The sequence below is a fragment of the Amblyomma americanum genome, chromosome 4 (assembly GCF_052857255.1).
Source record: "Amblyomma americanum isolate KBUSLIRL-KWMA chromosome 4, ASM5285725v1, whole genome shotgun sequence".
Lineage (NCBI taxonomy): Eukaryota > Metazoa > Arthropoda > Arachnida > Ixodida > Ixodidae > Amblyomma > Amblyomma americanum.
The window spans coordinates 81,007,368-81,034,113 of NC_135500.1; the positions used below are offsets into that span (position 1 = coordinate 81,007,368).

Below are 26,746 nucleotides of genomic sequence, written 5' to 3' on the forward strand. Positions count from 1 at the left end.
GCGCTCGACTACTGATCCGGAGTTCCCGGGTTCGAACCCGACCGCGGCGGCTGCGTTTTTATGGAGGAAAAACGCTAAGGCGTCCGTGTGCTGTGCGATGTCAGTGCACATTAAAGATCCCCAGGTGGTCGAAATTATTCCGGAGCCCTCCACTACGGCACCTCTTCTTGCTTTCTTCTTTCACTCCCTCCTTTATCCCTTCCCTTACGGCGCGGTTCAGGTGTCCAACGATATATGAGACAGATACTGCGCCATTTCCTTTCCTCAAAAACCAATTATTATTATTATTATTCATATTTGATTCGAGAAACCGGAACTATGCCGTCATTTCGTCGCCTGACGTCATACTCACATAGTTCCACCTCTGTCCACCATATTGGACCGTGACGTTATCATTGGCACGCGGCAGGTGGTTACTTATACAATGCTATTGTAGATGGCGCTGCTAGTCTCAATGCGAGATGCGCTGTTTTCTAGTTGCAGCCACATATCGCGCTTTGATCGTAGGGTGATCTCATCGAACAACGACGGTTGGCATCACGGGAACAGAGAGAAGCAAAGAGGGCGCAGGTATCTGAAGAGGAAATAGGCTTATCGACAAAAGAAACAGCAAGTGCAGGTCCTCGTCCAGGCTAAAATAAAGCATTCCTCTGATCGCTGGCTCGCTGAAGTTCGCGATGCAACTAAAGGGGGGCCAAGAAAATTCTGGAACCATAAAAGCTGGCTGGGCAAAGCGAATCATAGAAAGCAGGAACAGATTCGCGATGCCGTGGGAAAATGTTTGGAGGGAGATGACGCTGTGAACTACATTTCATCAGTTATAGCTGAGTCATTCAAAAAACACAATAATCACTATAAATGAGGGAGCAACACAGGAAAGCACAATAGACAAGAGCTTGCAACTGACGAATCTTAACTGGAAAAAGGGGGTAGCAAATATTCCAAGATGTACGTCCGCAGAGATCGACGAAATTGCAATCACGCTAACTAATGAACTTGGCCCAAGAGGCAAGGAAACGCTGATCAAAGTATTGGAGGCAGTCATAACAAATAAGCAAATTCCGCATAGCTGGAAACAGAGTAAAATGTATTTGATTTATAAAGGGAAAGGCAATAAGACGAACATACAATCCTACCGACCGATTACGATAACATCAGTTACATACAGGCTGGCGATGCAGGCGGTGGAAATAAAAATGCAGTCATGGGTAGAAAGTAATAGAATCATCGCAGAACTTCAGAATGGGTTCAGAAGTAGTAGGCGCTTAGATGATTGCCTGTTCCTGCTTACCCAGTGCATAGAGATAGCTAAGGCGCAAAACAGACCTCTGTATTTTGCCTTCCTGGACATAAGCGGTCCATACGGCAACGTGAACAGAGAACTCCTGTGGAACATATTAAAAGGTGATGGTGTCGGTCATGAGGTAATTAATTTTCTACAGGAAATATATCAAGAAAATGAAGTTGAAATACCATGGGAAGGAATTAAGAGTACAGCTGTCTAGGTACACAATGGATTAAGGCAAGGTTGTCCTCTATCACCGCTGCTGTTCATGCTTTATACGATAAGTATGGGAAGAAGGCTGCAAGGAAGCAATCTAGGTTATGATCTGTCGTACGCATTTGGCGGAAAGTTTGTTGAGCAACGACTACTGGGTTTAATGTATGCGGACGATATTGTACTGTTAGCAGATAGCCAGGAAGATTTGCAAACTTTGGTGAATTGCTGTGGAGACGAAGGAGACAGTCTAGGTTTCAGTTTTAGCGCAACTAAGTCAGGCGTGATGGTGTTCAACGGTACAACTGATCAGGAGCTTACAATACAATGCCATGAAATACCCCGAGTGGCCGAATACAAATATCTCGGGGTACGGGTAAACGAATGACAGATGTACAAGGAAAATCATGAACAGTCTCCCATAGCAAAAGGGCGAAGAGATGCCGGGATAATGAAACATAGGTCATTGTTGGGGTACAACAGGTATGAAGTCCTCAGAGGTTTTTGGAGAGGAATAATGATGCCGGGGCTTACTTTCAAGAATGCGGTTCTATGCTTAAGGGCTGAATTTCAGTCGCGATTAGAAGTAAATCAGAGAACTATTGGAAGATTAGCACTAGGTGCCCACGGGAAAACCACAAACGAGGCAGTACAGGGCGATATAGGCTGGGCAACGTTCGAAGCACGAGAAGCTCAGAATGAAGTACTATACTAAGAACGCCGGAGGAAATTGGACGATAACAGGTGGGCAGCTAAGGTATTTAAATACCTGTACAGAAAGAGCGTTGACACACAGTGGCGGAAACGAACTAGAAAGCTGGACAGTAAGTTTGCCAGAGACGAGGAAGGAGAAAGAGCATTAAACAACAGGTTAAAAACGTCGAAGGTAAAAATTGGATAGATTCAATTGAAAAGAAGCATAGTGTAGAACTATATCGACGCTGGAAAAGGCAGATCACGAAGGAAACGTTTTATGATAACTCAAGAGGCAGTGCCCTCCTCTTTGAAGCTAGGTCAGGGTGTCTAGAACGCGCAGCTACAAAAAGAAATTTAACGAAGATGACACATGTGCTGTGTGTGGTAAATCTGTAGAAACAATAGAACACTTCATTCTAAAATGTGATGGTATTCATTCCGATATCGATGCAGGCACAGTCATTCTTCCTGAGGCCTTAGGGTTTATAGATAACAATAGTCATGTAAATAAATCTGCGGTGGAAAATAGCAAAAAGCAATCGGAGGATTGGTGGCACAAAAGCAGAGAGGTGAAATACGTTTTAAAGTGTAGGAAGACGTATTTTAAAGAAAATGGCGAATTATGTTAACAACTTACAGCAGAATTGAACAAAAATAAAGGAAAAAACTGAGCATGGTGGCCACTACCACTGCCCCGTTTCAAAGAGGACGCTCCTACCTTCCATCCATCCATCCGGTAGGAGACCTCACGAAATCTCGAAACGTGATGAGTAGTTGCTGCCACAGATGGCGATGTGATCAACAGTGGTAGCAGACCCCACGAAATTTCGAAACGTGATGAGTAAGAGCTGACGCTCTTTAAAGAAGTTTTAATGCCATTTAGGTCAACTAGCGGAAGTTCCAAGCCGCCAAACGCAATCAGGCGACGGACAGGGCGCACCACTTATCGAAACTGGGGCTGCGTCTTAAGAAACACACCTTAAGATTTTTTAAGGTGACAATCTGAACTCAAGGTTGTAATGGGAAAGACTATGCATAAAATGAGGAGCAAAGTTAGAATTTACAGGCATAACACCCCTGCTCTGTTTTTATCAAAGGGCGCTGCTAGAAGGCAGAATGTGAGGACTGATTGTGTGCATAGATGGTGACTGCGGGAGAGAATGTGTGCTATTATAAGAGACTGTGCGCATAGCGGTGTAGATGCGACAGGCTTCAGGACATTGCTAATATAGAAGGGACGCTACGGTGGAGCAATTGCCGGCAGATAAAGCAAGGCTAACCCCACCTGTAGCATCTAGCACCTCAACTCAACTCAACGAGTGGATGAGAGCTTCCGCCCTCTTCTGGAGCAGCTAGACTTAAGTGGCAGATTCGATATCCTGCTTCAGGTAGACTAGTGGATCACGCTTTCATTTGATAGGGCTGTCTCCTCTTCCAATGTGCTTAAACTAAACAATGCCTCGCAAACACGGCTTAGCTATTGGTAGTGCTGGTGAGAAAGAGCAAAAATATTGGAACAGCAGAATGGGAATGGTAAATTTTTATTGCCCCTACTAAGCTTGATCTGCGCGTCGTTATAGCAAAGCTACTGCACTCTGCAAGCACCCGCAGCTCTCTACGTGTATGCGAAGCACTGCATTAAAATACACCGTGGGGAAGGGGCAGGCACGCCGTTTACCCTCCTGCCACAGTGCGTGCGTGCGTGCGTGCGTGCGCGCGCGCGCGTGTGTGTGTGTGTGTGTGTGTGTGTGTGTGTGTGTGTGTGTGTGTGTGTGTGTGTGTGTGTGTGTGTGTGTGTGTGTGTGTGTGTGTGTGTGTGTGTGTGTGTGTGTGTGTGTGTGTGTGTGTGTGTGTGTGTGTGTGTGTGTGTGTGTGTGTGTGTGTGTGTGTGTGTGTGTGTGTGTGTGTGTGTGTGTGTGTGTGTGTGTGTGTGTGTGTGTGTGTGTGTGTGTGTGTGTGTGTGTGTGTGTGTGTGTGTGTGTGTGTGTGTGTGTGTGTGTGTGTGTGTGTGTGTGTGTGTGTGTGTGTGTGTGTGTGTGTGTGTGTGTGTGTGTGTGTGTGTGTGTGTGTGTGTGTGTGTGTGTGTGTGTGTGTGTGTGTGTGTGTGTGTGTGTGTGTGTGTGTGTGTGTGTGTGTGTGTGTGTGTGTGTGTGTGTGTGTGTGTGTGTGTGTGTGTGTGTGTGTGTGTGTGTGTGTGTGTGTGTGTGTGTGTGTGTGTGTGTGTGTGTGTGTGTGTGTGTGTGTGTGTGTGTGTGTGTGTGTGTGTGTGTGTGTGTGTGTGTGTGTGTGTGTGTGTGTGTGTGTGTGTGTGTGTGTGTGTGTGTGTGTGTGTGTGTGTGTGTGTGTGTGTGTGTGTGTGTGTGTGTGTGTGTGTGTGTGTGTGTGTGTGTGTGTGTGTGTGTGTGTGTGTGTGTGTGTGTGTGTGTGTGTGTGTGTGTGTGTGTGTGTGTGTGTGTGTGTGTGTGTGTGTGTGTGTGTGTGTGTGTGTGTGTGTGTGTGTGTGTGTGTGTGTGTGTGTGTGTGTGTGTGTGTGTGTGTGTGTGTGTGTGTGTGTGTGTGTGTGTGTGTGTGTGTGTGTGTGTGTGTGTGTGTGTGTGTGTGTGTGTGTGTGTGTGTGTGTGTGTGTGTGTGTGTGTGTGTGTGTGTGTGTGTGTGTGTGTGTGTGTGTGTGTGTGTGTGTGTGTGTGTGTGTGTGTGTGTGTGTGTGTGTGTGTGTGTGTGTGTGTGTGTGTGTGTGTGTGTGTGTGTGTGTGTGTGTGTGTGTGTGTGTGTGTGTGTGTGTGTGTGTGTGTGTGTGTGTGTGTGTGTGTGTGTGTGTGTGTGTGTGTGTGTGTGTGTGTGTGTGTGTGTGTGTGTGTGTGTGTGTGTGTGTGTGTGTGTGTGTGTGTGTGTGTGTGTGTGTGTGTGTGTGTGTGTGTGTGTGTGTGTGTGTGTGTGTGTGTGTGTGTGTGTGTGTGTGTGTGTGTGTGTGTGTGTGTGTGTGTGTGTGTGTGTGTGTGTGTGTGTGTGTGTGTGTGTGTGTGTGTGTGTGTGTGTGTGTGTGTGTGTGTGTGTGTGTGTGTGTGTGTGTGTGTGTGTGTGTGTGTGTGTGTGTGTGTGTGTGTGTGTGTGTGTGTGTGTGTGTGTGTGTGTGTGTGTGTGTGTGTGTGTGTGTGTGTGTGTGTGTGTGTGTGTGTGTGTGTGTGTGTGTGTGTGTGTGTGTGTGTGTGTGTGTGTGTGTGTTCCACAGGCCCCCCCCCCGAATGCTTTATATTCATTACACTATTGGTGGATGATTTCAACGTATCTCTGTATAACGTTCCTGCAGGCTCACGTAGCGAAAATATCCAACGAGGCTAACCGCACTCTCGGCTTTCTAAGGCGAAATCTTAAATTCTTCTCCCCTTCCGTAAAAACCCTTGCTTACAAAACCCTTACAAGGCCCAAGCTAGAATATGCATGCTCAGTTTGGGACCCTCATCAGGCTAATGTTTCTAACTCCATTGAATCTATCCAAAACCGGGCAGCTTTGTTTAGTTTTAATGGCTATTCCTATACAAGTGTCACAGCTCTAAAATCTAATGCAAATCTTCGCAATCTAGAAACTCGACGTAAAATAGCCAAACTCGTTCTCTACCATAAGTTCTATTATTTTCCAATTTATAACAGCGTTATATCTCCGGCTTACCGCCATTCATCGCGGACCAGTCATTCCAAGTCTGTACACCCGCCGCACGCGCGCAGATCATCGCACCTTCACTCGTTTTTTCCTCAAAGAGCGAAAGACTCGAATGATCTGCCTGAAGAAGCGGTTCACCACTCCAGTGCGACAAATTTCAGGACAGCCATTGCAAATTTTCTTTTGTGATACCAACCACCCTTGAAATCGTCTGTGAAGTCCCCCACCCCTCATGTAAAACCCCTGTCCAAGGGGCATTTGAGGACTAAATAAACAAATAAATTTTCGGAGCGTATAGGCAGTGCCTTTACTGCATAACCAGTGTCACCGCTCACAGGCAATCTTTTTCGGCCTTCCGCAGTTGTTCTAAAGACGGCGACGGCGCATCATCAGCGGGTGTTTCAAGAGCCTCCAAGGACGCCGCCACCCATTCCAAGAAAAGCCGACGGGAACGAAAAAGAGCCCAGCGTTCTCGCGGTGCAAGTGACAAAAAGGGGTCTACCGCGGGCTCCGCTACTCCCAGGTTTGACTTTGATTTCAGTACTCAGCCGGGATGCCTGCGCACTACGCCCTGCTTCATTCCCAGGGATGTGTCTCTTTACTGCGATTGCGCTGTAGGAAGGCGCTGTTATCTTGGAGTATACCAGATAGGCTTGAGCCATCGCCTCTGTGCTTTCATTGCCAGACAGATCACCAGTTTTCGGCAGTCGCCCCTATTCTGCTGCGCTCCCGAACCCTATGCCGACCAGAATCGTTCGTGCCCATCCGGATGTGCAGCGACAGGAAGCGAGCTCCTTATAACTTACGGCATGCCACGAGAATTGGCTGAATGAATATTTTTTTTTAATTTGGTGTTCTAAAGACAAATACTCGTCAGGCATGACAGCAGCCGGTGCTACTCCAGAAGCCACTGTTCCACATAAGTGGCATCATATCACCGGTAAAAGAACGAAGCCACCTCAGCGATTCCCATCAAGAAGCCAGTGACAGGGAAGACATTGAAACCAGAGGTTTTGATTGAGCCGATATCCAATAGATCACTTCGAACCGAAAAATGAATTCAAGTGCGAAATATTAGCCACCTTCTATGTGACGCGCAGTTTGACCGAAAGCGATAGCTAGGGGCAACTAATTTAAGTACCCACTCTTCCGATAGGGATCATGTGGAGATCCACTACTTCCAAACAAGCCGCCGTCGGCAATCTTGTTTTTATTGCGGTAGCATAGTGTATTTTGCAAATTCTGGGTCATCTCCTGCATGAAAGTGCAGGTAATACGTAACGTGTTCGCAGGTTTAATATGTATTGATGGCTAACGCAGGCGCTGCCGTTACTTGTTTTATGCACGAAGTTTTTTTTATAGCCGTTTGTTCCTTCTTGTAAGATTGGCTTGGAATATCCGAGTTCAGTAAAAATGACAATATTTACCCAGCTAAAATAATATGTTGCTCCCTGTAGTCGTGTAGCAATCACTGTAAGGTAGAGACCTCGTGCAGCATGAGTTGAAAAGATTTATCTCAGTGCCTTTAAAATCGCCCATAAAATCGTTCTTTTTTATATTCTGGGCCCGTTCAATTCGACCAAATACTTATCTAGAAAACAAAAAAGGTTTGCACTATGGACCACGAACTGCACGCTCTTCAATAAGCAGGATACAATACATTTTTATTGATTGTTTGGACGCGGAATTTTTCTTCTGCAATTGCAAGGGACACTTTACAAGGCCCTCACCACAACACTACATTACCTGCGATACATATCAATAAGAAATACTAATGAAATTTTTTCCGGCGTGGTCATTGCCCTGGACCTCCACAATATTGAGACCAGAATGACTGCTCGGCACGCTGCAGTTTTCATGTGCCCTTGGGGGAAAATTTTATTTTGAAGTAGGTCATCACGGCAAAACGCCTATTGACGGAAGAGCGCAGAGGAGGGATGGGCATATGCTAGACGTCGTTTGACTGCGGAAAGCTCGTAATAAATAGGGGTGTGATGAATGCCTAAGAAATAAGATAAAATATCGGCGTTTACGGCATTGAAGCACTTTTTCGGAAATACCGATACTCACAATGGAAGAAGAGAACCAAGAAACTAACCAGTAATCTTACACAAAACCAGAACGGGGAAATACATATCTTTACAAACAGGTTCAGAAAGCCAAAAGTCATGCTGTGGTACTACGCCTTTGAAAGAACGGAATCATGCCAGCCAGATGTCTTACAGTGGGTGGGGTAAAGGTGGCGGTGCTGGTCCCGAATAAGGTGCCGTAATTGTCCGAATCCCTTAAAATGTGCACGCATTATCTTGGCATTGTTATGTTGCTTTGTATATGTCGAAGCCATGTGATAAAATTAAAATGAGAAATAGCGATGCTCCTGTAGTGAAAAGCATGACACAAGCAAGCTACAGGCTTTGTTGCAAGGTTCTAATTGTGTCGTTCGTGTTTAAGGCATAATATATCCTGTCCTTGTAGCGATATATTTTTATGAAAAACTGCAATAAAATCTCTTTCTATCAAGAAAAACTTGACTCTATGCATATTGCAAATCAGATCATCCATCCTTCCTTTCCACCCTCCGTTCCAGTGTCGCCAGCAACTCCGACCCTGTACATGAAAGGAAGTTGCCTGCTTTTCGGAATCTACAAACAGGTCATGCGGTGAGGATGTGCGTGACGAAATCTTGAAGCGATCTAAAAGTGTCAGAAACTTTTTCACTGTAGCTTTGAGGATTGGATATCTAGAGCCATTTAGCAAAATATTCGTGCGCTTTTGGTTACCGCGCATATGAAACACACTGCAATGGCAGAAACGATTTCATGAACCGGGTGGCCACGTCATCGACACATGTTGTCAAGTTTCTGGACACTATCCGGTGTTAGGCTTCGAACCACAGCCGGTATCAAAACTGAGAGGCATGCTTTTCGGTCCTTCGCAGGTCTCCCGTGGATGGAGAATCGCCCGCAGAGGATTCCGCAGCATCGCAAACCGGAGACAATAATGCCACTAAAGGCCGAGATGAAGGGAAACAAGCCCGCAGTTCTCGCAGCACAAGCGAGAAACAAAGAGCTAGCGCGGCGAGCAGAACTTCCAGGCAAGGCTTCGATTTCACTTGTCATGTGGCACGTACGCGCACGACGCCCTGCGCTGCTCACACAAAGTTTCCTCTTTTCTCATGTCGTGTTTTAGGACCGCGATGACTATAACGTATTGCAGGACGGGTCAGATTACAAAGATCACTCAGCCACATTTTTTTAACTCATATGTGCAAGTAATCACACCAAGTACACCCTTCAAGAATGGGCGCCTTAAATTGACTGCTTGTTGGCGACACTCGATGGTACTCGTAAAAGATGGCACCTAAGTGCTACCTGGGAGGTGGCGGTTAAATTAATGATTTATCGCGCGAGGTTGTTAGCAGAGACCAACCTGAATCGCACACATTCGAATGGTGCCAGCATCTGACATCCCAGGGCAATGACGCACCACTTAACCGCAGCACCACTCCGACAGGAGTGATATGAGGACTCCCAGGGATCTGTGAATATTAAGTACAGAAAGGCCAGTTCTGTATATATGGGCGATAACTCATTAGTGATCGCGTCATACACCTCAGAAGGAGCGCTGGTCGCGGTAGGGTGGCGACTGCCTTCACGAAGTTAGTGCTCAGATCAGAAGGGGTGCGACGGTGTAGCGGCGCCGGATACGTATACGGCCATACAGACGTAGAGCCGCCAGCTGCGTTCAATTCGGCTAAATCGAAGTGCAGCGCGCGGTGACTGGCCTCGCAAGGGGAGCAGGTGAGTTTGCGCCTTCTCATCCATAAGCAGTCGTAAGCCTCTCTGCCGACTCTTAGACCGTAAGCATTCGCCGTTATCAATTGTGTGGTAAGCGCCGAGGATTGTACATGGAGAGCTGCCCCGCACATAAGGCCCCACAAAACCCTCTGTGATCACCAGAAGCATGGCCGACTAGTCAGACTCGGGATGCACTCGGCCAGGAGAACTGGCAGGTGGCGAGTCCTCCATCCTGGCGACGAGGTTCAAAACAGTCACACGATGACGTCGCTCATGTAGGCACTATTTCTGTGTGTGTTTCTTCCTGCAGTAGCCGACAGGATATGATTTGAGAACCCCCACAGGTGGGAGATGTGGAGCAATCCGCGATCCAGCAGCACCGCGGTGCTAGGATTGCTGACACAATGTTGGGCCTCGGGGCCGGGAGTGCACGCGTGTATAACATGTACAGGAGGAGGCAGCTTGGAATACGGCCCTACTCAAGTCGGTATGCAGCGTGGCCAATGGCTGGAGTGCAAAGTGGGGATGATTGGAGGTGGTTACGTGTGTATCTGTGTCCGCACTTTTTATTTTGGTTTCGTAAAAGCAGGTTTCACCGTCTCATTTATTTTAAGAGTCGGCAATGCGATAGGCTTCCCATCATTCATGGCCTCGTCATAATAACATGGCTGTTTACTGCGCATTCTCGGCCTTCGTAGTGCAGCTCTGTACCCAGGTATTTTGTGCCGTTTTTCCGACCCTCATTCTTATTCTATTTTCGCTCCTTCCCGCTACGACAGCTATGTTCTAATGCGGAGCCGAAAATTCCCTCAATATGTAAAGAGAAGTCTGATTTCAGGCCCTTTTCTTCATTCAGCCCCATGAAACCCACATCAATGTCTGAAGCGTGAGGCAACATTAGTAGTTAGAATTTCTTCAAACTTCATAGGAGACCTTTTCCCGCCAAATATTACACCTTAAGTTCTCATACAAAACGAAATGTCCTGAACAGAGCATCACGGTGCTCCGACTGCCTGCAAAAATGTTGTAGTCGAGCGACGAGAAAGTTTCATACTACAGGCCAATTTTATTTGCGGTTTTGCACAGCGACCGCTACGAACCGCGCTGGTTGTGTTTTCAACAGGTCGACGCACTCGCTCACGAATGTAAGCCGCAGAGCTCCGTCATTAAGTTAGGGTAATGCAAGGTCGCCACTGCATTACCAGACGTGGAAGCTATGCAGCGCGGTAAGGAGCTTCATCTCCTATGAGAATTTCATTCCAGCTTCCGCTGCTAGCGCCGCCTCTTACCATCCCGCCCCGGGACGTGGCTTGAACACCGATTAAGATCGAGGAACAAAAAAAATGGCTGCGGTTTAGCATTGCAAAGCTCGAAACACTGAACGAAAGCACAGTTGTTTCGCACGTGGACGCATCCACCGTGCACCTGAAAGCGTGGTTGAGGTGTCCACTGACCCAGGGAGCCAGTTATGTGCATCTTCAGGGCTGACGGGAGATTAGCACTAATTCATCACGGAAAAACGCCAATTAAGGCAGCGCAGAGGGAGGATGGGGATCGGCTGGACATTGTATGGCGACAGGGAAGCACATAGTAAAATAGGGTATATTAATGGCTAAGAAAAAAGAAAAAAGTATGAAGCCTACAGTACTTAGGCACTAGTACCGAAATATTGATACTCTCAATGGAAGAACAAAACCAGGTAACTAACAAATAAGCTTACAGAAGCCAAAAACCCGGAAATACATATCTTTACACACAGGGTCAGAAAGGCAGAAGATGTGAACCGGATTAGTTTCAAGGAAAAGATACAGGCTTAAGGCCTGTAGAGAACTCGGAAAATAAAATCTACAAGGAATTATTTTCGTACAGTAAAATGGACACCGCATTAATGGTTTAAGCGATATTAGGTTGCCTTATAAAACGTAGCTACAGTAATAAATCAACCTTAGATTACATATTTGCAGTGCAATGCTAAATCAAAGAAACAGCAGAACACATTTTGCTGAAATCTGCCAGTATCTATCCATATGGAAAGTCTTGCACAATCATACGTACACACACATCCTTTATTTCCCTAAGACAGAAAGAGGCTCCTGGGCAACCAGCAACTGCGGCAGTGGCTTAACTAGGCCCAAAGCCTTTTGCTTGGCAATGGAGAGCATACATCACTCGTAAAAATAACGAAGTATAAGGTAATGCTATATCAGCCATGAAACTTCAAAGGGCAGTAGAGACAAGACATGTTAAGTATTTCTATAAAAAAAACAGAGTGAAAAAAGCACAATGTGAAAGGATCACAGGACGTCACAGGACATCATTATCACACATCAGTAACACAATGCAACTAAGCACTTTTGAATAATAAAGATCTGACGACGAAATATCATAAATGATCCTTTGAGATACTACAGATAGAAAGGGGAAATTCTGTATTCAACGGCGATGCATTCAAAATGGTAGAAGAGCACACCACATCGAATAACTAAGAGAATAACTGTCATCGTGCACCATACGTCTGAGTGGATTCCTCATCAAGACATTCCTCTTATGGCCGTTATTTTCGCAGCACCATCTTTATACCCGATGTGATATAGTTCCATCATAACAGAGCTGTCGTCAGGGCATCTGCACTAGTAAAATACGGCTGCAGAATCGGTGTGTTCAAGGCAGGGAATGGACCCAAATACTCTAGTTCACGATCAGTTGTTGATATACCATAAAAGTAATAGGAATGTGTATTTAAAATTTGTGAATTTGTAGATAGTATTTGTATATCTGTCTAATCACAATTTCAAATTTACTGATACAAAATACCCATCCTGGCGACACCAGCCACTAACCTGCTTCAAAGGGTACGGTCGTAACACCCATTAGGGAAACCATACTGTGGTACTCTGCCTTAGTGACAATGGAATCATGCCAGCCAGATGTCTCACTGGATCCGGGTAATGGACCGTGCTGGTCTCGATTAAGGAGCTTTGGTTATTAAAATCCTAATTTTTTCCGAAATCTTGAAGCCATCTTATGGTTACTTGTAATCGCTCGCAGAGTTGGAGCACTTATGGAGCAACGTTTCCTGCTCTTTTCGGAGCAACTGTATTCCAAACGCAGATCTGAGCCACGGATAGCGTCTTCCAATCGTAGACAGGGAGCGGTTGCCGAGCCGAGATTGCTCCGTGGAGCAGTCGGCAGAGTCGACCGGAAGTTTGCGTTCTTTTTCAGCGGCGCTAGCGGCGCCCTCCATTTCCGGCGGCTTGTCGCGTCTGCCGCGCCGGCTCCTCTCGAAAACTGAGTAGCGCGAAAAGCGCGCGCAAGCGCAAGGAATGACGGGTACTTCCTCCAGCAGTTCGCGAGCGCCACCTACATGCTCTGGCGAGAGCAAGTGTACTCTAATCGCAATTTCAGGTCATGCGCTCTCCGCCGGGTGCAGGCGCTCTGTCACAGAGCGTGCAGACAGCTCCTGGCCTGCGACTGGAATTCACCATTAAAGTCTGAGAAAGTTTCTCGCTGGAGCTTTTTTGGTTTGAATATCTATAGGCAAATTTGTGAATTCGTGCACTTTCCTCCTTCTTCTGCTCCTCCTAAAATGTAACCGGTGTGTCTTGTCCTTGTTATATACCTTTTGATCTCTCAAAGCAGTATGATGAAAGGAAGAAAGACAACAGCGATGGTCGTGTGGTGTAGAGGGTCACTCAAGCAAGCTCCGGGCTCTGTAATCGCTAGGTTCGAATGTCGCGCCAAACAGACTTTTTTGTGTGATTCGTGCATAAGGCGTAAAATATCTTCCCCCTTGAAGCGGAATTTTTGCATAAAAAACCACAATAAACTCTTTCAACAAAATCTTGACACCATGCATAATGCAAATCAGGTCGCCCATCCTTCCCTTCCACCCTCCGTTCAAGTATTGCCAGCAACTCCGACCCTGTACATGAAAGTTGCCTGCTCTTCAGAACCTTAAAAGCCAGGTCATGCGGTGAGGATCGTGCGTGACGCTGCTTCATTCTAGCCAAGCTTTAGATTAGGTTAAATCTAGGGATTCCTATTTTTAATACGTAGGGCGGGCTTGCATTTTTGGACTTTCGAGGGTTTAGAATACGGCCTGGTTCCGTAAGCCTCTCGCAGCACCAATTGTGCCGAAAAAGAAAGCACTTTATTATAGGTCTCGCAAATATAATTTAACTGTGGTTTATTAACGTCAATGTTGAAAACGTTGTTGAACGATTTTAAGCAACAGGCGATGGAAGATTCAATCATTTTAGTCCTCAATGTGCTCTAAAAACACGTACTTTTTTATGTATTCCAACCAATGGGTGCGCATTAATCCTCCTATCTGCCGAAATCTTGAAACGATCTTAAAGTCTGAGAAACGCTTTCACTGTAGCTTTGTGCTTTGGATATCGAGAGCCAGTTAGCAAAACATTCGTGCACTTTTGGTTACAGCGCACATGAAAGACACTGCATTGGCAGAAACGATTTCATGAAGCGGGAGGCCACCTCATCAACAAACGTTAATTTGCCGAACGCTATCCTGCGTTAGGCTTCAAAGCACAACCGGTATCCCAGCTGAGAGGAATGCTTTTCGGTCCATCGCAGGTCTCCCGTGGATGGAGAATCGCCCGCAGAGGATTCCGCAGCATCGAAAACCGGAGACTCCCGTGCCACTAAAGGCCGAGATGAAAGGAAAGAAGACCGGAGTTCTCGCAGCGCAGGCGAGAAAAAACGTCCTAGCACTGCAAGGCGAACTTCCAGGCAAGGTTTAGATTTAACATGTCACATATGGCACGCACGCGCACGATGCCCCGAGCAGTGCCCAGGAATTTTCCTCTTTTCTCATGTCGTGTTTTAGGGGGCGCGATGACTACGACGTATTGCAGGACGGGCCAAATTTGAAAGACAATTCAGCCAAATTTTTTTTTACTCATTTCTTCAAGCAATCACACCAAGTACACCCTTCAAGAATGGATGCCTTAAATTGACTGCTTGTTGGCGACACGCGATGGCACCTGTAAAAGATGGCGTCCTCGTGCAACCTGGCAGGTGGTGGTTAAATTAATGATTGTTCGCGCGAGGTTGTTAGGAAAGAGCAACCTAAATCGCACACATTCCACTGGTGCCAGCACCAGCCATCCCACGGCAATGACGCACAGCTTAACAGCAACCCCACTGCGACAGGAGTGGTATGAGGACTTCAAGGGATGTATGAATATTAAGGGCACAGGGTAAGCCCTATACTTCCCATGCATTTTAGGCCATGTTGAGGTACATGTTTCTCACTAATACCAGTAGCCTAATAATACATATATCATTGTTTGCCAAATTTTGTGCTCTTTTTACTGAACTAGAATATTTGAAATGTGTTGAAAATTCGATTTTTAATAAAATTTTTTCCGGTAGTACACAAATCTGGCCTTTCTTTCCGCATTTCAAAATTCATAACAGAATAACTGCTCAGTGAAATTGCTTAATTCTAGTTCAGTAGTTGTCAACACTTATGTAGATGATTGCAAAAAAAATCAGCCGTCTGTCTTGAAAGGCATTGGAAATAATGGTACCTTTGTAAGAAAAAACAATGTTTTGTGATAATAGAGCGTAAAGAGAAAAAAGATGTGAAAAACCATTTTTTATTCGCAGAAACGCCTCCACAGTAATTGGTTTAATAGCCCCCTGCTTCGTAGTCACTGTCGCCATCATTTTTTCGCTTTTCAGCTTGTCGCTTTGACTGTCGGGCCTCTTTTGTAAGCTGTCGTGTTGCTCGGTCCGCAAAGTACATGCGCTTATGGTCAGCTTCCCTCAGCCACTTGATGGTGTTGCTCCCTGGGTTCAATCCACACGCCTTCAAAACGTTGGCCCGTGCGATGCTACCATCATTAAATGAAAGATCAGCATCCAGTGTTGCCATCAGTAGGGTCCGAAGCCTAACAAACACATTCTTTGGCGTGCGTTCCCAAACAACATGGTTGAACGACTCATTTGCATTTCGAGTTCGCCCATGCAGGCACTTCTCTAGGAGCTCAGCCTTCGATAGCTCCCTATAAATGGGTTTGATAGCCTCCAAGACAGATGCAGGAAAACTCTCCTTGTGGAAAAATGGCTTGCCCTCTGACTCTCTTCTGTTGAAGGCACACCACGTATCAGGTCCCTTTGGGCAAAGTCCATGGCATGGGTCATCGTCTGTGGCCGATAAGTGGAAGAAGGTTGCCCAAACGGCCTTTCGCATTTCATCCAGGTTTCCTACATTTCTTCTCATGGCCAAACCATAGTACGTCTGGAGCTTGTCTATTACTGCATCAGTCAGTCGGCCTCGGCCCGAGAGGCTCTTTCCATCAGAGAGTTTTCCTGCTTTGTTTCCTTTTTTTAGCCTTCGTAACATTGTGCCCATCCTTTTTTGCACGTGCCCTATGCACTCAACCTTGGATATTTCAACGGAATCACCATATGGCATTTGTGCCTTCACAGCCATAAAAGCCTTGCTGTCACCATCCCCAAGGTATTTGACGTATCGAACGCCCTGAAGCTCCTCACTCCTGCCGAAAATTTTCAGTGCTCCTGCGACTTCCATTCCACCGCTGGTGCCTTGGTAGTTGCTTTGGCACACCTCTCTATGAAGGGGGTCACTGTTTGTACCCTTGATGCTGCACTTTGGACAACGTTTAGACAAAACCTCCACATCCAGCACTTTCCCAGAGTCTACACTGGTCGCAGAGACTATGCCGTTATTGGAAGTATGGCCTCGCTTCTGCCAGCTTCCATCAAGAGCAACTGCGATGTCTTTATCCCCCTCATTCAGCTGCACAGCTTCGTCAGCTGCCCTTTTCATCGACTCCTGAGCAGCAGCTTCGATGTGACCTAGAAGCTCTTGATTGTATTTCGCAAACTTTGTCGGCGGCTTAGGAAGGTTTAGCATAGCACAGAGTATATTTCCTGCAGCCATTCCCTTACCAATGGACCTCAAGGCATACACTAACCTGAGGTTGGCTTCATAGAGGCCAGAAGTAGTTTTCTTCGACGTCTCAAATCGTTGTGCGGCACTACACACTTCACAGTTCAAACTGTAAACGCTTGCAACACCTACCCGTTTTGTCACAATTTCGATGAGCTCAACACTTCCACCGCACTCTCTGCACACACAAATCTGTGTAATTGCGGCACAAATGCCGTCCATGTCCATTAAGGCATATTGGCTGCTGCTCTGTAGCACATCCTCTTCCTGGAAGCACAGAGAAAATCTTGAAAGCTTCGATGTCGAGGAGCTGGTGCGTTCGGCGTTCGGGATCTCATTCGGTCGTGGACATCCTTTTGCTTTTTCACGATGAGCGTAGCGGTTGCCGTGAAATTCACGCCTGACGAAGCCCTTCTTTGCCCTGGGCATCTCAACTTATCAGCAGCAACCAACACCGGCACAATTTACAATACTGATCGAAAGGGATAGCACTCGGACGCAGCTGCATGAAGGTTGCAGAAACGTGGAAAAAACGTGCAAAGCGTCTCAGGATTGTCTTGGCTAAAAAAGAGGAGCTGTACAATAAATGCCAGACAATTTTTTATATGTAGCTGATTTTAGACAAGTTTTGAAATCAGGTGGTGGACTTTTTGGTTGAAAAAATTGACGTTAATCCTGAAAGGCGGCGTGGCCGCTCACTACTTGGTTTCGGAAAAAGCGTTTTTCAGCCGTAAATATGGCTTTCTGAGGAAAGTGCGATCATGGAACATGTGTAGAAAGAATTGAAATTCTAAAATTCCAAAAGAAAAAAAACGATTTTTTCCTAATTTTACCTTACCCTGTGCCCTTAAGTGCAGAAAGAGCAGTTCTGTATATACGGGCGATAACTCATTAGTAATCGCGTAATACCCCTCAGAAAGAGCGCTGGTCGCGGTAGGGTGGCGACTGCTTTCACGAAGTTACCGCACAGATCAGAAGGGGAACGATGGTGTAGCGGCGGCGGATACGTATACGGCCATATAGATGTAGAGCCGCCAGCTGCGTTCAATTATGTTACATCAGAGCGCAGCGCGCGGTGACTGGCATAACAAAGTGGGCAGGCGAGTTTACGCCTTCTCTCACACAAGCAGTCTTAATCCTCTATGTCGATTCTTATACCGTAAGCATTAGCCGTTACGAATTGTGTGGTAAGCGCCGAGGAACGTACATGGAGAGCTGCCCCGCACATAAGGCCCCACTAACCCCTCTGCGATCACCAGAAGCATGGCCCATTGGTCAGACTCGTGATGCACCCTTCCAGGAGAACTGGCAGTTGGCGAGTTCTCCATCCTGGTGACGAGGTTCAAAACAGACAAACGATGACGTCGCCCATGTAGGCACTATTTCCGTGGGTGTTTTTTCCTCCTGTAGCCGACAGGATATTATTTGAGAACCATCACAGGTGGGAGACGTGGCAGCCGTCCGCGATCCAGCAGCACTGTGGTGCTAGGTTTGCTGACACAATGTTGGGTCTCGGGGCCGGGAGTGCACGCGTGTATAACATGTAGAGGAGCAGGCAGCTTGGAATACGGCCCTACTCAAGTCGGTATGCAGCGTGGACAATGGCTGGAGGGCAAAGTGGGGATGATTGTAGGTGGTTATGTGTGTATCTGTGTCCGCACTTTTTTTGGTTTCGCAAAAGCAGGTTGCATCGTCTCATTTAATTTGAGTCTTCTCTGCGATAGGCTTCCTACCATTAATGGCCTCGTCATAATAACGTGGCTGTTTACTGCACAATCTCGGCCTTCGTAGTGCAGCTGCGTACCCAGGCATTTTGTGGCAATTTTCCGACCCTTAATCTTTTTCTATTTTCGCTCCTTCCCGCTAAGACGGCGATGTTCTATTCGGTAACCGAAAATTCCTTCAGTATGTCCGGATAATTCTGATCTCAGGCCCTTTTCCGCAATCAGCACCATGAAACCCACATCAATTTCTAAGGCGTGAGACAATTTAGTAGTTAAAATTTGTTTAAACTTCGTAGGAAACATTTTTCCGCCAAATATTACGCCTTAATCTCTAGCAAGACGAAATGTACTGAACAGAGCATCACGGTGCAGCGACTGCTTGCCAATATGCCGTAGTCGCCCGACGAGGGAGTCTCATACTGTAGGCCATTTTTATTTGCGGTTTTGCACAGCGACCGCTATGAACCGCACCGGTTGTGCTTTCATCAGGTCAAAGCCCTTGCTCACGAATGTAGGCCGTATAGCTGCGTCATTAAATTAGGGTAATCCAGTGTCGCCGCTGCATTGCCAGACGTTGAAGCTATGCAGCGCAGTAAGCAGCTTCGTCTCCTCTCAGTAATTCATTCAAGCCTCGGCTCCCAGCGCTGGCTCTTACCGTCCAGCCACCGGACGTCGCTTGAGCAGCGATTAAGATAGAGGAACAAAAAGAATGGCTGGCGTTTTAGCATCGCTAAGCTCGAATCTTTGAGCGAAAGCCCAATTTTTTGCAGGTGGACACAACCTCCGCGCACCTGAAAGCATTGTTGAGGTGTCCACTGACCCAGGGATTGAGTTATACGTGTCTTCGCAGCTGACGGGAGATTAGCCCTAGGTCATCGCAGCAAAACGGCAATTAAGGCAGCCCAGAAGGAGGATATACACCAGCTGGACATCGTTTAGAGCGCGGGAAGCAATTGTGAAATATCGTATGATGAGCAGCTGAGAAAAAACATGACAGAATGCTGGCGCTTACAGAACTTAAGCACTAGTACGGAGAAAGCGATACTCAGAAGGGAAGAAGAACCAGGAAACTAGCAGTAAGTTTAGAGAAAACCAGAACGAATATATGCATATTTTTGCACAAGAGGTTAGAAAGGAAGGTGTGAACCGGATTAGTTTGATGGAAAGGGCACAGGCTCTGGGCCTGTATAGAGCTCGTAAAATAAAAATCTATAAAGAATGTTTTTCTTTAAGTTAAATGGCCAGGGCCCCGTTGCTTTAAGCGATATCAGGTTGCCTTACAACACGCAGCTAAAGTGAATAATGAGCCATTGATTCCAGATATGTAATGTATGATAAATCGAGGAAAAAGCGGAACATGTTTTGCTGAAATGTGAAAGTCTATCCAGATGTAAAACCTTGCACACTCATACGTGCACACAAACACACATTTTTATTTCTCTAACAAAGAAAGAGGCGTCTGGGCAAAAACTGCCGCGACAGTAGCTTGACTAGGCCCGAAGCCCTTTACTTGGCTACAGACATCATACACCACTGATAAAAAAACATAAGGTGAGGCTATATAATCCATGTAACTTCAATGGGCAATAGAAATGAGACAAGTAAACTAATTCTATCAAATATATCGGAGTGAAAATGTGGCAATATGACATCAAAGAGAGACAATGCGGGACATCATTATCAGACATCAATAACACTGTGCAACTTAAGAGTTTTAAATATTAAATACCTGAGATATAATAAGATAAATGATCTTTATGAGATACTACTGGTAGGAAGGTGAAATTTTGTATTCAACAGCGATGCATTCAGAATGGTAGAAGAGTACACAACACGCAATAGTTAAGAGAAAAAACTGTTATTATCCACCATAGGTCTGAGAAAATTCTTCATCGAGACATTACTTTTACGGCCGGTATTTTCGCACCAGCACCAATATACCCGATGTCATATGGTGCATCCATAACGAAGGCGGTGTCAGTGCATCTGCACAAGTAAAATACGGTTGCAGGATTCATGCAGAATTGATCGCATCAAACAGAGCACGGTCCAAAAGACACTAGATGGTGACAGATGTTGATATAGCATACAATCATTGGAATGTGTATCTAAATATTGTGAATTTGTAGATAGTATTGGTAAGGTACAGATAGTGGTTACACAAACATGCAGAAACAAAATAGCCAGCCTCACAACATCCGCCACTAACCCGCCTTAAGGGGTACGCTCTTAACATCCATCAGTGAAGTCATGCTGTGGTACTACGCCTTTGTGAGAACAGAATCATGCCAGTCAGATGTCACACTAAGCGGGGTAAAGTCGGTAGTGCCGGTCTCGAATAAGCAGCTGTAATTGTCGCACTCCCCTAAATTGTGCCCTCTGTATCATGGATTTGTTTGTTGCTTTTGATCTCTGGAAGCCACGTGATGAAATGAAAATCAGAAATAGCGATGCTCCTGTAGTAAACCGCATGGCCCAAGCAAGTTCCAGGCTCGGTTGGCAATGATCTAAGTTTGTCGTTCGTGAGTAAAGCGTAATATATTCCCTCTTTGCACCGATTTTTTTATGGGAAAACTACAATAAATTTTCTTTCAAAAAAAACTTGGCACTATGAATATTGCAAATCAGATCGTCCATCCTTCCTTTCCACCCTCATTTCAAGTGTCGCCAGCAACCCTGACCCTTTACATGAAAGGAAGTTGCCTGCTTTTCAGAACCTTAAAAGCCGGGTCGTCCGGTGAGGATCGTGCATGACGTTGCTTAATTCTAACGAAGCTTTAGGATAGGTTAAAGCTAGGGCTTCCTATTTTTAATACGTAGGGCGGCTTGCAGTTTTGTACTTCAAAAAGTTTAGGTTAGGGCCTGCTTCCTTAGGCCTGTCGCAGTATCAATGAGGTTGAAAATCAAAGCACTTTATTATAGCTCTCGCAAATATAATTTAACAGCGGTTTTATTAACTTCCACTACAAGAACCTTGTTGATCAAATTGAAGCAACATGTGAAGAAAGATTCAATCAATTAGTCCTCATTTTGCGCTATAAACGCGTACTTTTTTACGTATTAAGACCAATCGATGCTCATTAATCCTCCTTTTTGTCGAAATCTCGAAGCTCTCTTACAGTTTGAGACACTTTTTCAATGTAGCTTTGTGATTTGAAAGATCTAGAGGCAATCAGCAAAAGATTCGAGTGCTTTTGGTTACCGCCCACATGAAAGACACTGCAATAGCAGAAACTATTTCATGAAGCGGGTGGCCACGTCATCGACACATGTTGTCAAGTTTCTGGACACTATGCGGCGTTAGGCTTCAAGACACAGCCGGTATCCCAGCTGAGAGGCATCCTTTTCGGTCCTTCGCAGGTCTCCCGTGGATGGAGAATCGCCCGCACAGGATTCCGCAGCATCGCAAACCGGAGACACCAAAGCCTCTAAAGCCCGAGATGAAGGGAAACAAGTCCGGAGTTCTCGCTGCGCAGGCGAGAAACAAAGAGCTAGCGCGGCCAGCATAACTTCCAGGCAAGGTTTCGATTTCACTTGTCATGTGGCACGTACGCGCACGACGCCCTGCGCTGTTCACACGAAGTTTACTCTTTTCTCATGTCGTATTTCAGGGAGCGCGATGACTGAAGTATTGCAGGAAGGACCAAATATGAAATATTATTGAGCCACTTTGTTGAAATTCAGCTCTTTCAGTAATTACACACAATACAGCCTCCATGAACGAACCGCATAAATGGCGTTGTCGACACTCGAAGGTGCCCGTAAAAAATGCTTTCCTCGTGCAACTTGGCAGGTGGTGATTAAATAAAATGATTGTTCGCACGAGGTTGTTAATAAAGAGCAACCTGAATCGCACACATTCCACAGGTGTCAGCGCTTGCCATCCTAGGGCAATGACGCACCGATTAATCGCAGCACCAATGCGCCAGGAGTGGTGTGAGGACTCCCAGGGATCCATGAATATTAAGTACAGAAACACCAACCCTGTATATATTGGCGATAACTCACTAGTGATCCCGTCGTACCACTCAGACGGAGCGCCGGTCGCGGTAGGCTGTCGACTGCTTTCACGAAGTTATCGCGCAGATCAGAAGTTGCGCGATGGTGTAGCGGAGGAGGATGCATACGGCCATACAGACGTAGGGCCGCCACCGGCGTTCAATTCGGTTACATCGGAGCGTAGCGCGCGGTGACTGGCCTCACAAAGTCAGCTTGCGAGTTTACGCCTTCTCACACATAAGCAGTCTTAAGCCCCTCTGCCAACTCTTAGACCGCAAGCATTCGCTGTTATCAATTATCTGCTAAACGCCGCAAACGTACATGGAGAGCTGCCCCGCACATAAAGCGCCACTTGCCCCGAATGGCCCCGAATTTATTTTCGGGAAAGAATGGACTGCTTTCTGGCCATACACAAAGCAGCTGCGGAGCCTCCCGAGTGGCTCTCGAGGCTAGAGCCGCTCTGTATGCTTCGTGAATTTTAGAATGACGAAGCCAGACTCATGCTGGCTGACCACGACAGTGTCTTATGTACATAGTGTTTTGTGTGGTTTTTGTTGAGTGTTTTTTGGTTAAATGTTATGAGCCAAAGCAAGGCAATAAAGAAAAAAAAAGGCATGGCCCACTAGCCAGACTCGTGATGCACCCGGCCAGGAGAACTGGCAGGTGGCGGGCCCACCATCCTGGCGACATGGTTCAAAACAGCCACACGATGACGTCGCCCATGTAGGCACTATTTTCGTGGGTGTTTCTTCCTCCTGTAGCCGACAGGGAATGATTTGAGAACCCCTACAGGTGGGAGATGTACAGTTCTTTACACACAGGGTGAGAAAGGCGGAAGATGTGAACCAGATTAGATTCAAGTAAAAGATAGTCATTAGGCCTGTAGAGAACTAGCAGAATAACACTCTAGAAGGAATTGTTTTCTTACAGTAAAAGGGCCAGCACATTATTGCTTAAATGGAAAGGCTTGCACAATCATACGCACACACACACTCTTTATTTCCCTAAGACAGGAAGGGGCTCCTGGGCAACCAGCATTGCACCGGTGGCGTGACCAGGCCCGAAGTCCGTAGTTTGGCAACACAGAGCATACATCACTCGTAAAAATAACAAAGTATAGGATAAAGCTATATAAGCCATTTAACTTCTAAGAGAAAATGAGACAACACATGTGGAAGTATTTCTACCAAATAAATCGGAGTGAAAAAAGCACAATGTGAAAGGAAGAAGCTACATTATAGGACATGATTATCACAGATCAGTAACACAATGCAACTAAGCGCTTTTGAATACTATAGACCTGAGGACGAAATATCATAAAAGATCCTTTTGAGATAATACAGATAGTAACGGGAAATTCTGTATTCAACGGCGATGCATTCAGAATGGTAGAAGAGTACACCACACAGAATAATTAAGAGAAAAACTGTCATCGTGCACAATACGTCTGAGAGCATTCCTCATCAAGACATTCTTCTTATGGCCGTTATTTTCGCAGCACTATCATTATACCCAATGTCATATAGTTCATTCCTAACGGATGTGTCGTGAGTGCATCTGCACTAGTAATACGGTTGAAGAATTGGTGCGTTCAAAGCAGAGAATGGTCCCAAAGTCACTAGTTTCTGATCAGATGTTGTAGCATAAAAGTATTAGGATTGTATATTTAAAGTTTGTGAACTTGTTTAATGTATTTGTATATTTTTCTAACCACGATTTCAGTCTTACTGATACGAAAGACCCAGCCTGGCGATACCCGCCACTAACCCGCCTCAAAGGGTAGAGCTTTAACGTCCATCAGTGAAACCATACTGTGGTACTCTGCTTTTGAGAGAATGGAATCATGCCAGCCAGATGTCTCAATGGGTGCGGGTACTGGACCGTGCTGGCCTCGACTAACTAGCTTTGGTTATTCATATCCTAATTTTGCCGAAGTCTTGAAGCCATCTTAAAATCTGAGAGAGTTTCTCACTGGAGCTTTGTGGTTTGAATATCTAAAGGCAAATCAAAAGATTTGTGGCCTTTTTCCTTCTTCTGCTCCTCCTAAAATGTAACCGGTGTGTCCTGTCCTTGTTATATTCGTTTTGATCTGTCGAAGCAGTATGATGAAAGGAATAAAGACAACAGCGATGGTCGTGTGGTGTAAAGTGTCACTCAAGCAAGCTCCAGGCTCTGCAATTGCAAAGTTCGAATGTCGCGAAGAACAAATTTTTTTGTCATTCGTGCGTAAGGCGTAAAATATCCGCCTTCTTGAAACGGTACTTTTTGTATACAAAAAATAAACTGTTAGTACCAATTGTGCTGAAAAAGGAAGCGATTTATTGTGGGTCTTAAAATATAATTTAACTCCAATTTTATTAGCGCCAGCGCTAAAGACGGCGTTGAACAATTTTAAGCAACTTGCCAAAGAAAATTAGCTATTTTGGACCCGGTTTTGCGCAACAAGCACGTACCTCTTCGCGTATATTGACGAAAGAGTGCGCACTAATCCACCTTTTTGCCGAAATCTTGAAGCGATATTAAAGTATCAGCAACTTCTTCACTGTAGCTTTGTGGTTTCGATATCAATAGGCAATTAGCAAAAGATTCGAGCGCTTTTAGTTACCGCGCACATCAAAGACACTGAATGGCAGAAACGATTTCATGAAGCGGGCGGCCACCTCATCCACACACGTGTTTAAGTCGCCGGACACTATGCGGCGTTAGGCTTCTAACCACAGCCGGTATCCCAGCTCAGAGGCATGCTTTCCGGTCCTTCACAGGTCTCCCGTGGATGGAGAATCAGCCGCAGAGGATTCCACAGAATCGAAAATTGGAGACTCCCGTGCCACTGAAGGCCGAGATGAAAGGAAAAAAGACCAGAGTTCTCGCAGCGCAGGCGAGAAAAAACGTCCTAGCGCTGCAAGGCGAACTTCCAGGCAAGGTTTCGATTTCACATGTCACATTGCACGCACGCGTACGATGCCCTGCGCAGTTCCCAGGAAGTTTCCTCTTTTCTCATGCCGTGTTTTAGGGGGCCTGATGAATATGACCTATTGCAGGACGGACCAAATCTGAATGATTATTCAGACACTTTTTGTATAATTCATATGTTCAAGCAATAACACGAATTACACCCTTCAAAAATGGACCCCTTAAATTGACTCCTTCTTGGCGACACTCGATGGCACCCGTAAAAGATGGCGTCCTCGTTCATCCTGGCAGGTGGCGGTTAAATTAATGATTGTTCGCGCGAGATTGTTAGCAAAGAGCAACCTGAATCGCACACATTCCATTGCTGAGAGCACTTACCATGCCAGGGCAATGACGCACCGCTCAACCGCAGCACCACTGCGACAGAAGGGGTCTGAGGACTCCCAGGGATCTATGAATATTAAGCACAGAAACACCCATTCTGTATATATGGGTGCTTACTCATTAGTTATCGCGTCATACCCCTCAGACGTAGCGCTGGTCGCGGTATGCTGGCAACTGCCTTCACGAAGTTAGTGCGCAGATCAGAAGGTGTGCGGCGGTGTAGCGAAGGCGGATACGTACGGCCATACAGATGTAGAGCCGCCAGCTGCGTTCAATTCGTTTACATCGCAGCACAGCGCGCGGTGCCTGGCCTCACAAAGCGTGCAGGAGAGTTTACGCCTTCTCGCTCGCAAGCATTCTTAAGCCTCTCTGCTGGCTCATAGATCGTAAGCATTCGCTGTTATCAATTGTGTGCTAAACGCCGAGGAACGTACATGGAGAGCTGCCCCACACATGAGGCCCCACTAACCCCTCTGCAATCACCAGAAGCATGCCCCACTGGTCAGACTCGGGATGCACTCGGCCAGGAGAACTGGCAGGTTGCGAGTCCTCCATCCTGGCGACGAGGTTCAAAACAGACACACGATGACGTCGCTCATGTAGGCACTATTTCTGTGTGTGTTTCTTCCTGCAGTAGCCGACAGGATATGATTTGAGAACCCCCACAGGTGGGAGATGTGGAGCAATCCGCGATCCAGCAGCACCGCGGTGCTAGGATTGCTGACACGATGCTGGTCCTCGGGGCCGGGAGTGCACGCGAGTATAACATGTACAGGTGGAGTCAGCTTGGAATACGACCCTACTCAAGTCGGTATGGAGCGTGGCCAATGACTGGAGTGCAAAGTGGGGATGATTGGAGGTGGTTACGTGTGTATCTGTGTCCGCACTTTTTATTTTGGTTTCGTAAAAGCAGGTTTTGTCGTCTAATTTATTTTAAAAGTCGGCTATGCGATAGGCTTCCCATCATTAATGGCCTCGTCATAATAACGAGGCTGTTTACTGCACATTCTCGGCCTTCGTAGTGCAGCTGCGTACCTAGGCATTTTGTGCCATTTTTCCGGCCCTCAATCTTATTCTACTTTCGCTAGTTCTCGGTACGACAGCGATGTTCTAATGCGTAGCCGAAAAATTCCCTCA

At 46.2% G+C, this 26,746-nt stretch overlaps 1 protein-coding gene across 1 annotated transcript in view; it reads left to right on the forward strand.

The window, feature by feature from the left end:
* Positions 1-21,940, forward strand: part of LOC144129610 (uncharacterized) — a 32,647-nt gene extending 10,707 nt beyond the window's left edge. Inside the window, exons 4-8 of the mRNA XM_077663732.1 lie at positions 6,214-6,375; positions 8,791-8,946; positions 14,243-14,398; positions 21,674-21,829; positions 21,925-21,940. Coding sequence (XP_077519858.1) covers positions 6,214-6,375; positions 8,791-8,946; positions 14,243-14,398; positions 21,674-21,829; positions 21,925-21,940 — 646 coding nt within the window. The remainder of the gene's footprint in view (positions 1-6,213; positions 6,376-8,790; positions 8,947-14,242; positions 14,399-21,673; positions 21,830-21,924) is intronic.
* The last annotated feature ends 4,806 nt before the right edge of the window (positions 21,941-26,746 follow it).